The 13,440-nt window shown below is 37.2% G+C and overlaps 1 protein-coding gene across 1 annotated transcript in view; it reads left to right on the top strand.

Annotated features, from left to right (window-relative positions):
* RNF17 (ring finger protein 17) overlaps positions 1-13,440 on the top strand; it is a 158,645-nt gene that overhangs the window by 90,528 nt on the left and 54,677 nt on the right. The window contains exons 16-17 of the mRNA XM_066254842.1: positions 1,014-1,152; positions 12,199-12,349. Coding sequence (XP_066110939.1) covers positions 1,014-1,152; positions 12,199-12,349 — 290 coding nt within the window. The remainder of the gene's footprint in view (positions 1-1,013; positions 1,153-12,198; positions 12,350-13,440) is intronic.

Raw genomic sequence — 13,440 nt, forward strand, 5'->3', positions numbered from 1 at the left:
AAAATAAGAGTTGTAGGAGCTGGAAGGAGCAATGAGAGCCCTCCAGTGTCCTCACTGACTACTACTACAAACTGGTTACCAGGTCAACTTGAAGAGCAGAAACTTGAAAGACTCTGAGTGGAATTACAGGTCCCCCTTGAAGATGCTCCAACACCAATCTGAAGGTTAATTATTGCGTTTTAGGACTTGGTATTTTATTTGACCTGGTTTGATCATTGGAGACAATACCTAGAAGTGTTATAAGTTGGAAGAGAGGAATTGGAAGGGGCATACTCTTGAGACATAATTTAGTGTATGTACAAGTCCTTTCTTCAGAACAAGTCACTGAGAGAAGAGAGACTTCAAGAAAATGGCTTCTGTACCTGGCCAGTTTCTCAGTGGTTAGTTAGAGCATCAGCTTGGCATATGGATGTCCCAGGTTTGATTCCCAGTCAAGGCACACAGGAGAAGTGACCATCTCCTTCTCCCCATCTCCTTCACCCCTTCTCTCCCTCTTTCTCTTCTCTCCTTCCTCCCCTCCCACAGCCAGTGGCTTGATTGGTTCAAATGTGGCTCCAGAAAATGGGGATAGCTCTATTGGAATGGATGGGCCTCAGGCACTAAAAATAGTTCAGTACTTGAGCATTCACCCCAGCTGGGTGGATCCCAGTTGGGGCACATGTGGGAGGCTGCCTCACTATCTCTCCTCCTCTCACCTAAAAGAAAAAAGAAAGAAAAAGAAAATGGCTCCTGGCCCTGGCTAGATGGCTAAGTGGATAAAGCATCAAGCCACCGTGCCAGAGGTTGTGGGTTCAACCCCCAATCAGGGCATGTACAAGAAGCAATCAATGAGTACACAACTAAAGTGGAACAACTAAGTAAAACAAGTTGATGTTTCTCTCTCTCCTTTCCACCCCCCCTTTCTTTCTCCTCCCCCTCCCCCTCTCCATCTCTCCCCCTCTTCTCTCTCTCTGTCTATCTCTTTCAAATCAATGGAGAAATTTTTTAATGCTTTTAATTATTTTTTTAACTAGGTTTAGGTCACACTCAAGAAGTCATTGTGAAAAAAATATGACTTTATACTACCATCCACCTATTTTGCCTAAAGAAATGACAGATGTTTCAGTTATGGTTTGTCATATAAATAGTCCTACTGATTTCTATCTTCAGTTGGTAAGTATAGTGCTGCTTTGAGACAAAATATGTGTTGGTATATAATTGTATGGTTTCCTTATAATTCTTTGTATTTCTGTGGTGTTACTTTCCTCTTGCATTTCTGATTTTATTTATTTGGATCATTTCTCTTTTTTTCTTGATTAGTCTGGTTAAGTTTTATCAGTCTTCTTTCTCTTTTTAAAGAACCAGCTCTTGGTTTCATTGACCTTTTGTGTTGTTTTGTTTTAGACTCTCTTTCATTTCTTTCTGCTATGATCTTTATTATTTCTTTTCTTTTACTCACTTTTGGTTCTGCTCTTCTTTTTCTAGTTCATTTAGATATAAGGTTAGATTGTTTGAGATTTCTCTTATTTCTTGAGGTAGGCCTGTAATGCTAGGATTTTTTGTTGTTGTTGTTAGGACTGCTTTTGCTGTGTTCCATAGATTTAGGGTTGTTGTGTTTTTATTTTCATTTGTCTCAAGGTTTTTGTTGATTGTTTCTACTTCCTCCCAGCTTATGGGTCTATTTAGGTTTTCCACTTCGTAATTCAGTATGGGAAGATTGTATTGGTGTAGGAATTTATCCATTTCCTCTAGGTTGTTGAATTTGGTGGCATATGATCTTCCATGGTATTCTAGTATGGTCCTTTGTATATCTATGATGTCTCTGGTAATTTCTCTTTCATTTCAGATTTTGTTTATATGAGTCCTTCCTCCTTTTTCCTTAGTGAGGCTAGTCAGCAGTTTGTCAATTTTATTGATCTTTTTGAAGAACCATCTTTTTGTTGTATTAATTTTTTCTGTAGTTGTTCTGTTCTCTATTTCATTTAGTTCTGCTCTGATTTTTACTATTTCCTTTCTCCTGCAGACTTTGGCATGCCTTTGTTCTTTTTCTAGTTTCTTAAGATGTGATGTTAGGCTGTTTACTTGGAATCCCTCTTCTTTCTTGATATAAGCCTGCAATGATATAAACTTCCCTCTTATTACTGCTTTTACTGAATCCCAAAAGTTTTGGTGTGTCATGTTGTCATTCCCATTTGTCTGTATATATCTTTTTTTTTTAATTTATTTATTTACAATCTTTTTTTTTTTTAGATTTTATTTATTCATTTTTATTAGAGAGAGAGGGGAGAGAGAGAGAGAGAACAGGGGGAGGAGCAGGAAGCATCAACTCCCATATGTGCCTTGACCAGGCAAGCCCAGGGATTTTGAACCAGCAACCTCAGCATTCTAGGTTGTCGCTTTATCCACTGCGCCACCACAGGTCAGGCCTGTATATATCTTTTGATCTCGGCTTTTATTTCTTCTTTGACCAAGTCACTTTTATTTAATTTCCACATTTTTGTGGATTTACTTACTTTTTGCCATTAATTCTAATTTCAAGGCCTTATGGTCAGAAAATATGCTTGGTATAATTTCAATCTTTCTAAATTGGTTGATGTTAATTTTGTGGCCCAATGTATTCTTGAGAATGTTCCATGCACACTGGAAAAGAATTTATAATCTGATGTACTGCAATGAAATGCCTTGTAAATGTCTATTATGTCCATTTGGTCCAGTGTGTCATTTAAAGCCAACATTTCTTCATTTATTTTCTGTTTGGATGATCTATTTATAGCTGTCAGTGGTGTGTTGAGATCTCCAAGTACAATTGTGTTTTTGTCTTTTTCTATTTTTAGGTCAGTTAGTAGATGTTTTATATATTTTGGTGCTCCCTGATTGGGCGTATATATAGTAAATGTTATGTCTTCTTGATAACAGTGTCCCCTTTATCATTATAAAATGTCCATCTTTGGTTTGGTTACCTTTGTTGTCTCGAATTCAGTGTTATCAGATATGAGCATGGCTACACATACTTTTCTTTGGATATTATTTGCTTGGAGAATTGTTTTCCAACCTTTCACTTTGAGTCTACTTTTGTTCTTGCATCTTAGATGTGTCTCTTGAGGGCAGCATATGGTTGGGTTTTGCTTTTTGATCCAATCTGTTATTCTGTGCCTCTTTATTTGTGATTTCACTCTATTTAGGTTTAGGGTAATTATTAACATTTGAGGATATCCCATAGCCTTTTTATGTTTTGCTTTCTAGTAGTTTTGTGTCTCATTTGGTTCTTCTCTTTTGTGTTTCTGTCCGTCGTTTTTGTTTGCTGGTATTCCAGCAAACTTTTTTTTTTTTTTGTATTCCACACTTTTTTTCTTGTCTTCTTTTTTTATGCTGTGCATTTCAGTATTGACCTTTTTGTGAGTGGTTACCATTAGGTTTTTAAGAGAAAAATTGTCATGTAGAAGAGTCTTTTTATCCTATGAGTGCTTCTGCACTTAATCCTCCTTTATATTGCAGATCTTTATCCTCTCTTGTTTTATGTTATTGTTGTCACAGATTATCCTTATTCTTATTATGTCCTTGTTGGAGCTTTTACTTGTAGTTTTGTTTTGTTTTTTGTATATGGTCGGATAACTCCCTTTAGTAGTTCCTGCAGTGGCGGTTTTCTGGTGATATATTCCCTCAGCTTCTCTTTCTCTGTAAAAGTTTTTATTTCTCCTTCACATTTGAAGGCTAACTTTGATGGATATAGTATTCTTGGCTGGTAATTCCACTCTTTCAGACTTTGAATGTTTCAGTTCTCTCTTCTGGTCTTGTAGAGCTTCTGCTGAGAAGTCTGATGATAACCTAATGCATCTTCTTTTATCTGTTATGATCATCTTTTCCCTAGCTGCCTTAATTTTTTCTTTTTCATTGATTTTTGACAATTTTATTATTATTATTATTTTTTTAAAGACTTTATTTATTCATTATAGAGAGGGGAGAGAGAGAAGGGGGGGGGGAGAAGCAGGTAGCATCAACTCCCATTTGTACCTTGACCAGGCAAGCCCAGGGTTTCGAACCAGCAACCTCCGCGTTTCCAGGTCAACGCTCTAACCACTGCACCACCACGGGTCAGGCCGACAGTTTTATTATGATGTGCCTTGGAGAAGATGTATTTGGGTTGAGGTAACTCGGCATTCTGTTTGCTTCTTAGATTTAGAGCTCTCTTTCCATAGGCTTGGGAAGGTCTCATCAGTTATTTGTTTGAATAGGCTTTCCATTTCCTTCTCCCTTTCTCCTTCTGATATACCCATTATTCTTATATTGCTCTTTCTGATGGAGTCTGACAGTTCTTATAGAGCTTGTTCAGTTTTTTTATATCGTCAGTCTCTCTCCTCTATCATCTATAGTTGTCTGTCTTCGATGTCACTGATTTTCTCCTCTATCTAGCTGGTTCTATTAGCTAAATTTGCTAACTCAGTTTTCAGTTCATATATTGAGTTCTTCATCACTGTTTTTAAAGTTTCAATATTCTTGGTGAGGTACTCGTTTTGTTTTCAGAGCTCATTAAATTGCCTGTTGGTGTTTTCCCACGTCTCGCTGAGTATTTTCAGAACTCTCATTTTTAATTCTCTATTGTTTAACTCCAAAGTTTACATGTGATTGAAATTTTTTTCTTGAGATTTTTACTGTATTTATGAACTACATCTCTGTCTTGTGGTGCCATATTATTTGATTTCTTCTCTTGATGCCATTTGACAGTGGTATTGTTAAGAATGCTTAACAAAAAACAACTAAAAATATGAAAAATAAGAATTGAAAAAATACAATAAAAATATAAAATTTTCACTGTGGAAAAAAGTATGGAGATTCCTCAAAAAACTGAAAATCGAACTGCCTTTTGACCCAGCTATCCCACTTTTAGGGATATACCCCAAGGACACCATAGAATGGCTCGAAAAGGAGAAATGCACCCCCATGTTTGCGGCAGCATTGTTCACAATAGCGAAGATCTGGAAACAGCCCAAGTGTCCGTCAGAGGACGAGTGGATTAAAAAGCTTTGGTACATATATACTATGGAATACTACTCAGCCATAAGAAATGATGACATCGGATCATTTACAATAACATGGATGAACCTTGATAACATTATACGAAGTGAAATAAGTAAATCAGAAAAAAAACTAAGAACTATATGAATCCATACATAGAAGGGACATAAAAATGAGACTCAGAGACATGAACAAGAATGTGATGGCAACAGAGGTGGGGGGAGGGGGGAGGGGGTGAAGAAGGAGAGAGGGGTTGGGGGAGGGGAGGGGCACAAAGAAAACCAGATAGAAGGTGACAGAAGACAATTTAACTTTGGGGGAGTGGTACAACAGCACAATCAAATGTCAAAATAATCTAGAGATGTTTTCTCTCAACATATGTACCCTGATTTATCAATGTCACTGCATTAAATTTAATAAATAAATTTTAAAAAATTAAAAATCGAACTGCCTTTTGACCCAGCTATCTTACTTTTAGTAATGTACCCCAAGAACACCATAGCACTATTTCAAAAGAAGAAATGCACCCCCATGTTTATGGCAGCATTGTTCACAATAGCGAAGATCTGGAAACAGTTCAAGTGTCCGTCAGTGGATGAGTGGATTGAAAAGCTTTGATACATATACACTACGGAATACTACTCAGCCATAAGAAATGATGACATTGGATCATTTACAACAACATGGATGGACCTTGATAACATTATACGAAGTGAAATAAGTAAATCAGAAAAAAGTAAGAACTATATGATTCCATACATAGGTGGGACATAAAAATGAGATTCGGAGACATGGACAAAAGTGTGAAAAAAAAAAAAAATATATATATATATATATATATATATAAAATTTTAAAATATGATAGCAAGTAAAAAAGGATAACCACAAAAAAGATAGAAAACCTCCAAAAAATCATAAACAAAGAAAACACCCACAAGAAAATAAGAATAAAAAATATAAAAATTTTAAAAAATGAAATTCAAAAGAAGAAAAGGAAAAATAAATTTCAATTTTGAGAGCTTACTCTTTTATTCCGGTAAGTGTAACTGTATTACAAAATTTAGCTCTGTGAAATTCCTGGGCTGTCCTCTGCTGAGATGTTGCTGTTGCAGTGATGTAGGCAGGGCTGCAGTCACATTGATGGGTGGGGCTTTATGGCTTTAGCAATGGTAATCTCCGACCTCCTGGTGCACCTCCCTATGTCTCAACAGCAGGGGACCAGACACAGAGCATTTCTGTTCTTTAGGGAAAAAAGTATCTCTGGAGAGTTAGTTGTGAGGTCTGTCTCTGCCACTCTGTACCCCACATGGTGAGGGAGGTGGGATTTGGGAGGCCTTAGTGCCACACTTTGGTTTCTCTGTCTCTGCGCCAATTGCAGGCTGTGGGCCAACCACGGGAACACTTGCCATGACCCCTTGTTCTGCCACCCCTTTGGTTTAGTATCACCCCCTGTGCTCCTTAATCTCTCTGTTCCTCTAAACAGAAGGTGGCCCAGTTGCTCCAGGATTTCCTCTCCATTTCCTGACAGACAAAATCCAGGCATACCTGACTGGGCAGTGGTGCAGTGGATAGAGCGTTGAAGTGGGACATGGAGGACCTAGGTTTGAAACCCCGAGGTTGCTGGCTTGAGCATGGGCTCATCTGGTTTGAGCAAGACTCACCAGCTTGAGCCCAAGGTCGCTGGCTTGAGCAAGGGGTCACTCAGTCTACTGTAGCCCCCCAGTCAAGGCACATATGAGAAAGTAATCAATGAACAACTAAGATGCTGCAGTGAAGAATTGATGCTTCTCATCTCCCTTTCTGTCTGTCTGTCCCTATCTGTCCCTCTCTTGGTCTCTCTCTGTCTCTGTCACAAAAAACAAACACACCCTGGCAGCCCAAGATTCCCTTTGGGGCAGACCGCAGTTGTGTTTTATATTCCACCCCCCTTTTCAACTAGTTCCATCATTAGGTGTGTGGATCTTTCAGGAACATCTGTGAGCCCAACTAGGATTCCTTCACTGTGTTATAAATTTGTTGGAATTTCAAGGGGAGGAGGTATCAAGAGTACCTCTCAGGCCGCCATTACTTTGATATCATCTCCACTATATCCTTCATTTATTTTTAAATGGACACCAGTCATATTGAATTAGATCCCACATAGAACCTTATTTTAACTTGATAATTTCTGTAAAAAACCTTGCCTCCAAATAAGTGTCTATAGTCACATTCTGAAGCACTGAGAGGGTTAGAGCTCTAGGGTATTTTGAGGGGAGGGTACAATTCAACTCATAATAGTTCACCTTTTGCTCTATCAAAAATTAATTTCCTTCCCACATGCAAAATACTTTTACCCCATCCCAGCATTCCAAAAAATCTTAACCATTCCAGCATCTACTCAGGTGAAAATCTCAAATCTTCCCCATATAAATCAGCTATAAGTAAGAATTGGGTATCACTAAAACTAGAGCAGAATTTCTTTTCATCTCTGAGTCTATGAGACCAGACACGTCTAAAAATTGGGAGGGGAAATTCTAACAGATTCTTATGACTGGAAAATAATCCTTTTTGACTAGATGCTATGTTCTTTAGTCTCACTGAGATGGTGGCTAGGCCCCCTCAGCCCTGGCAGCAGCCTCATCCATTGGAATTGAGGAGTAGTCCTCACCTTCTGAAACCCAGGGCAAGACCCCAAATCCAGAATAGAGGAAGACACAGCCATGCCCCTCAGTCTCTGAACCACCTTCAGGGTATTCTTCCCATTTCTTGAAAGATAATACACATTCATGGCCAATAGCTTTTATCAGCTCACTTTCTTCCTTTTTCATTTATTTCCATCTCTGTCCCTTGCAGTTGAAGCTGGCAGTATTTCTGCTGAGATGGTTGATTGTATCTACACTTAACACACCTGCAATCTCTTGAGCCAGTAGTGCCTAGCCGTACCTTTGGTGTTTTCTCCAACATGCTTTCATAGTTTGCAGTATGGATAGTTTGATAATTTTCTAAATGCTTCAAGTTCTGGTTCCTTTAAGTTAACTATATTTCTTCTTCAATTTATCCGTGTCCTCTCACATTTCATTGGAAGAAACAAGGAGAAAGCAGGCTGTACTTCAACACTTTGCTTAGAGTTCTCCTCTCCAAGTTCTACTTTCCATCAAACAGACCACAATTCAGTTTAGTTCTCTACCACTTTATAACAAGGATTACCTTTCCTCTCACTTCCAATAACATGTTCCTCACTTTGAGATCTCACCAGAAGCACCTTGAATGTTCATATATCTACCAACAGTCTTTTCAGGGTAATCTGTACTGTTTCATTTAGTCACCTCATAACTCTTCATTCTCTACCCATTACCCAGTTCCAAAGCCACTCCCACATTTTAGGTATTTGTTGCAGCAATATCTTACTTTCCAGAACCAAAATCTGCATTCATTTCCTAGGACTGCCATAAGTTCCACAAATTAAGTGACTTAAACATAAGTTTACTGTCTCACAGTTCTGGATCTACAAGTTCAGGATCAAGTTATCAGTAAGGTTGGTTCCTTCTGAGGGCTGTGTGCGAGAATCTATTCCATGCCTTTGTATTAGCTTATGGTGTTTAGCAGAAAATTTTTGGTGCTCCATGGCATCTGTTTCACCTTAGTCTCTGCCTTCATCTTCACATGCATTTTCCTGTGTTTTTGTCTCTTTGCCACCAAAATTTAATCCTTTTAATAAGGACACCAATTGTATTGGATTAAGACCTATCCCATCACCTCATTTTGACTAGATTATCTCTGTTAAGACCCTATCTAAATAAGGCCACATTCTGAGCTATGGGGTTATGACTTCAACATATATTCTTTGGAGTGGCATGATTAAAGCATATTGAAATTCTTGGATTTACCGTTGTCTCTTGCTGTATCACAGTCCACTTTTCACGGTCTCACTGTGTCGTGGATTTTTAAATTGTATATATCTAATTTTGTATCACAGATTTTTTGCTATATCGTGGATTTTGCAGTATATAGGTATTTTTTATATATTTAATATTTTAATTATTTTGTGGTAAAATAAATTCTAGCCTAAAGAATTGAAAACAATATAAAAATACTAACATATTAAAAGAATATTAAAATGAAATAAAATATAAGGTTGCTACTTTGTAGATTTTTGCCTATCACGGGGGGTCTGGAACCTAACCCCTGTGATAGATAAGGGACCACTGTATAGATTCATGTCTTTAATCAAATTTGAGAAGTTTGGGGCATTATTTCTTCAAATAATATTTCTCTCTTCTCCTTCTGGGACTCCTATAATGTAGATATCAGTGTGTTTACTAGTGTACCCCAAGTATCCTAATCTCTTGTTCACTTCATTTAATTTTCTTTCTGTTCCCTTCTGAATGATTTCAATTGCCCTGTCTTCATAGTCATTGATTCTTTCTTATGCCTGTTCAACTCTGTTCTTGAATCTTCTATTATACTTTTTATTTTGGCTATTGTACTCCACAATTTGATTCCTTTTTATAATATCTGTCTCTGTTGATATTTTCATTTTGGTCCTTTGTTAATAATTTTCCTAGTTTCTTCTAGTTATTTGCTCATGTTTTCCTCTAGCTCTTTGAGCACATTTAAGACATCTGTTCTTAAGTCTTGATCTAGTAAGTCCACTATCTGGGCTTCCTTAGGGGCAGTTTTTGTTCGTTTATTTTGTGTTTTCTGAAAATCAGATTTCCCGCAGGTTTGCTGGATTTTTTTAAATTGTTGAAGACTATGGTTGTTGGTTTGTTTTGAGACTTTTCCAGACTGTTTTTGCAAAGACTATTCCTGTGTATGATCAGACTCTGTTCCTTTAGCTTGTGTTCAGCAAATGTTTTATGGAGATTTCCTTGAATGCCAAGAGCTTGATTGAGTGTTTGCTTGGTTGCTGTAGACCTTTGGCTGTTTTCCAGACTCTGACAAAGTTTGTTCAAATGATTTCTAGAATTTTCAGTGTCTCTGTGGGAGAATGATAGCTTGGAGCTTCATGGTTTATTATTTCAGTTGATTGCCATCCTCTGTTGAATATTTCAGTGTTCACTTTGGATAACCTGTTAATGGAAGAATATGAATAATAAGTATTTCAAAATAAAAGATAAGAACATTTAAAGTAGTTTTTAAAGTAGTTTTAAATAAGACAGAAAATGAAAGATTCAGAAAATTTCCAACAGCATTATTATACTCACAAAAGAGAAAAATCTAATATTTTTGCCAGTTGAGATGGATTTTTTAACCTTAAGAATTGGTATTTGGAGGTCCTCAGTGGTTAAATCAGCCATAGAGCATCAGCCCAACGTGTGCAAGTCCCAGGTTCAACTCCTGGTCAGGGCACACAGGAGAAGTGACCATCTGCTTCTCCACTCTCTCTTTCTCTCTCTCCTCTTTCTCTCTCCTCCCCTCCCACACCCATAGTTCAAACAGTTTGAGCAAGTTGGTCCCAGGCTCTGAGGATGGCTCCATGGTCTCTTCTCACATGCAGCAGCCTCAGATGGGCAGAGCATCACCCCATAGGGGGCTTGCCAGATGGATACTGGTCAGAGTTCATGTGGGAGTTTGTCTCTGCCTCCCTGACTCTCACTTAATAATTATATAATAATAATAATAATAAAGAATTGGTATTTGGAGAAGTAATCAAACATTTATCTTTGACTTTGTTTTGTTTCAAGAACTATGTTTTAGGTACTATATGAACTTTAGGAACTAAGATTTAAAGTAGTCAAATAGGCCATGGCCAGTGACACAGTGGATAGGGCAGGCATCCCCAAACTATGGCCCGCGGCCACATGCGGCCCCCCTGAGGCCATTTATCTGGTCCCCCCCATCCCTTCCTTCCTCTCTCTCAAAATAAAATAACTAAATAGTTTCATTTAATAATAGAAAGCTCATTTTATTCAATAAAGTGGTAATTTTGTAAACCCTACTAAAATTATTGACTTAAATATTTTATCAGTTTACTTGAAAACCAGTAGATGGATGGTTGATAGAAAACTGGACATGATGCCAAAGTAGCACTGCGTGACTGACTTGGTGGCCAACAGGGGAACGTAACTGCAATGGAGGAGTCAGTATCATCATTCCAATCCATAGATGCAAGTTAGCACAGTCATAGTGGTTCAGTAACAATATGTGTTTTGATGTAGCAATGGTTTTAGTTATATATACTAGCCAAAAAGGGTTGGGTTAAATCCATCACACCTGTAGATTTAACTTTCAGCTTTTGGGAAGTTCAGGGGATAGCTCTAATTCAGTAAAGCAATAAGCCAAATAAAAGCATAAAGACATAACTATGTAGATCCAAAAGTTAGGATATTCTACAGAAAAATAGCAGACTCTTCAGTATGACAGGGTCATTTAAAAAGGAACACTACTGCTGCCTGACCAGGCGGTGGCGCAGTGGATAGAGCATCGGACTGGGATGCCAAAGATCCAGGTTCAAGACCCCAAGGTCGCCAGCTTGAGTTCGGGCTCATCTGGCTTGAGCAAAAAGCTTGCCAGCTTGGACCCAAGGTCTCTGGCTAGAGCAAGGGGTTACTCGGTCTGCTGAAGGCCCGCGGTCAAGGCATATATGAGAAAGTAATCAATGAACAACTAAGATGTCACAACGAAAAACTGATGATTGATGCTTCTCATCTCTCTCCGTTCCTGTCTGTCTGTCCCTATCTATCCCTCTCTCTGACTCTCTCTCTGTCCCTGTAAAAAAAAAAAAAAAAAAAAAAAAAAAAGGAACACTACTACATGAGACTTACTGAGATAAACAGATACAGGGCATAGTCTTGTATTAGATACTTGTTTTGGTCAGTTTGGTACATCTAAATACAGTCTGGAAGTACACTTATTGAACTAAAAAAGAACTAGTAGGAACACTTACTGAAGTAGAAAAGGTGGGAATTGATAAAAAAAATGCAGGTTATCATATCATGGTATGGTCTCATTTTTTATTAAAGTAAAAGTATGGGAAGTGTAGAAAATATCTAGAAGGATATACAAATAAGATATCTGGAGGAATGTGATATTAAAATTTTTGGCCTATGCTAATATTATATGCTTCTTCTGAAATAAATTATTTCAAATTTAAATTAGATAACAATTTATATCTAATTTGAATTCTAACATTTCATAATTTTATGAGCAGTGCCTGTAATACATGCAGCATTCAAATTTTAAGTTTCTGTGAAGCCAGAGTGTTTTAATCTCTCTATTTCTTAGCTAGAGGACCTGGAATTTTTATTTCTGAAAACAGTTGAAGATTTCTATAACAGCGAAGATGGGGAAGATCTGAAAATCCTCTGTCCAGTTCAAGATCAAGCTTGTATAGCCAAATTTGAAGATGGAATTTGGTACCGAGCAAAAGTCATTGGTAGGCAATTGCACACTATTTCTACAGTGAATTGTTATGCTTAAAAACTGATCCCATTGAGTTGGTACAAATTGAATCTTGGGCATGATATTATTTGATCTTATCATTTTTCTCTGTCATGTATCTTTAGAAAGCTAGTGATAATGTTGGGGAATGAATCTCTGGCTCCTTACATTTTATTTAATTTGACCATTTTTTTGTTTTCTAAAGTCTGCTTTGTTTACTTTTTTAAAAAAGTTAAATAGTGCTAAACAACTTATACTTCACTGTCCTCCTAAAAAGCAAATACTTTTAATTCTTTTCGCAATTTCTTTTGACATTTCCCTGTGTTATTTCTTCTAAATAATATATAATACTTTGTTGATACTTCAGTCTTAGGCATTATCTATTTTGTTAGATAAGTTTTAGATCTCTTATAGCTCTTTTGTCCCCTTCTTAGCCCCTATAGTTATTTGACAGTTTTTGGTTACATTAATATTCTATGTAAATATTTTCACTGGTAAGCCATAAAGTATACTTTGTTTAATTCTGAGTTAATAATTGCATCAATTTTTCACTTTTTTCTTTTAACTTATGTTGACATTTTTTTAATACTTCAAAACAACTTTTCATGTGATTAGATTTTCAGGTCATATTAGTTTGATTTTTTTTTTTTTAACTGTGAAAATATTCTTCTGTCTCCTGCTCCAGTTGAACTGCTTGTCCTCTAGGCTTACACTTTTGTTATTCTGGGAATTTATTTCACTTGGCCATACACTTCATTGTTCTCTGTGTGGGATCTCTTGTTTTCTGGATCTGGTGTTTACCTGTTCAGTTTTCTCATTTTGGTAGAACATCTTCTGATTGTTCCTCAGAGAGAATAAAGTTTGAGACCTTTCATGTCTCCTGACTCCCCATTCATGCGTGATTGATAATTTGGGTGGAAAAGTGCTCTTTAATTTCATCCCTTATCTGTTAGTTTATTTTGTTTAAAAAAGCATCTTCATTCGGAGATTTAAGGAATGAATGATAAAGCTCTAATGGTATTGGTACAGTTGAGAATATCCTTCTAGATGAAGAGTCCATGGAGGTAAGAAGAGTTTCCCTCACCT

Source organism: Saccopteryx bilineata, chromosome 2 (assembly GCF_036850765.1).
Source record: "Saccopteryx bilineata isolate mSacBil1 chromosome 2, mSacBil1_pri_phased_curated, whole genome shotgun sequence".
NCBI classification, from domain to species: Eukaryota; Metazoa; Chordata; class Mammalia; order Chiroptera; family Emballonuridae; genus Saccopteryx; species Saccopteryx bilineata.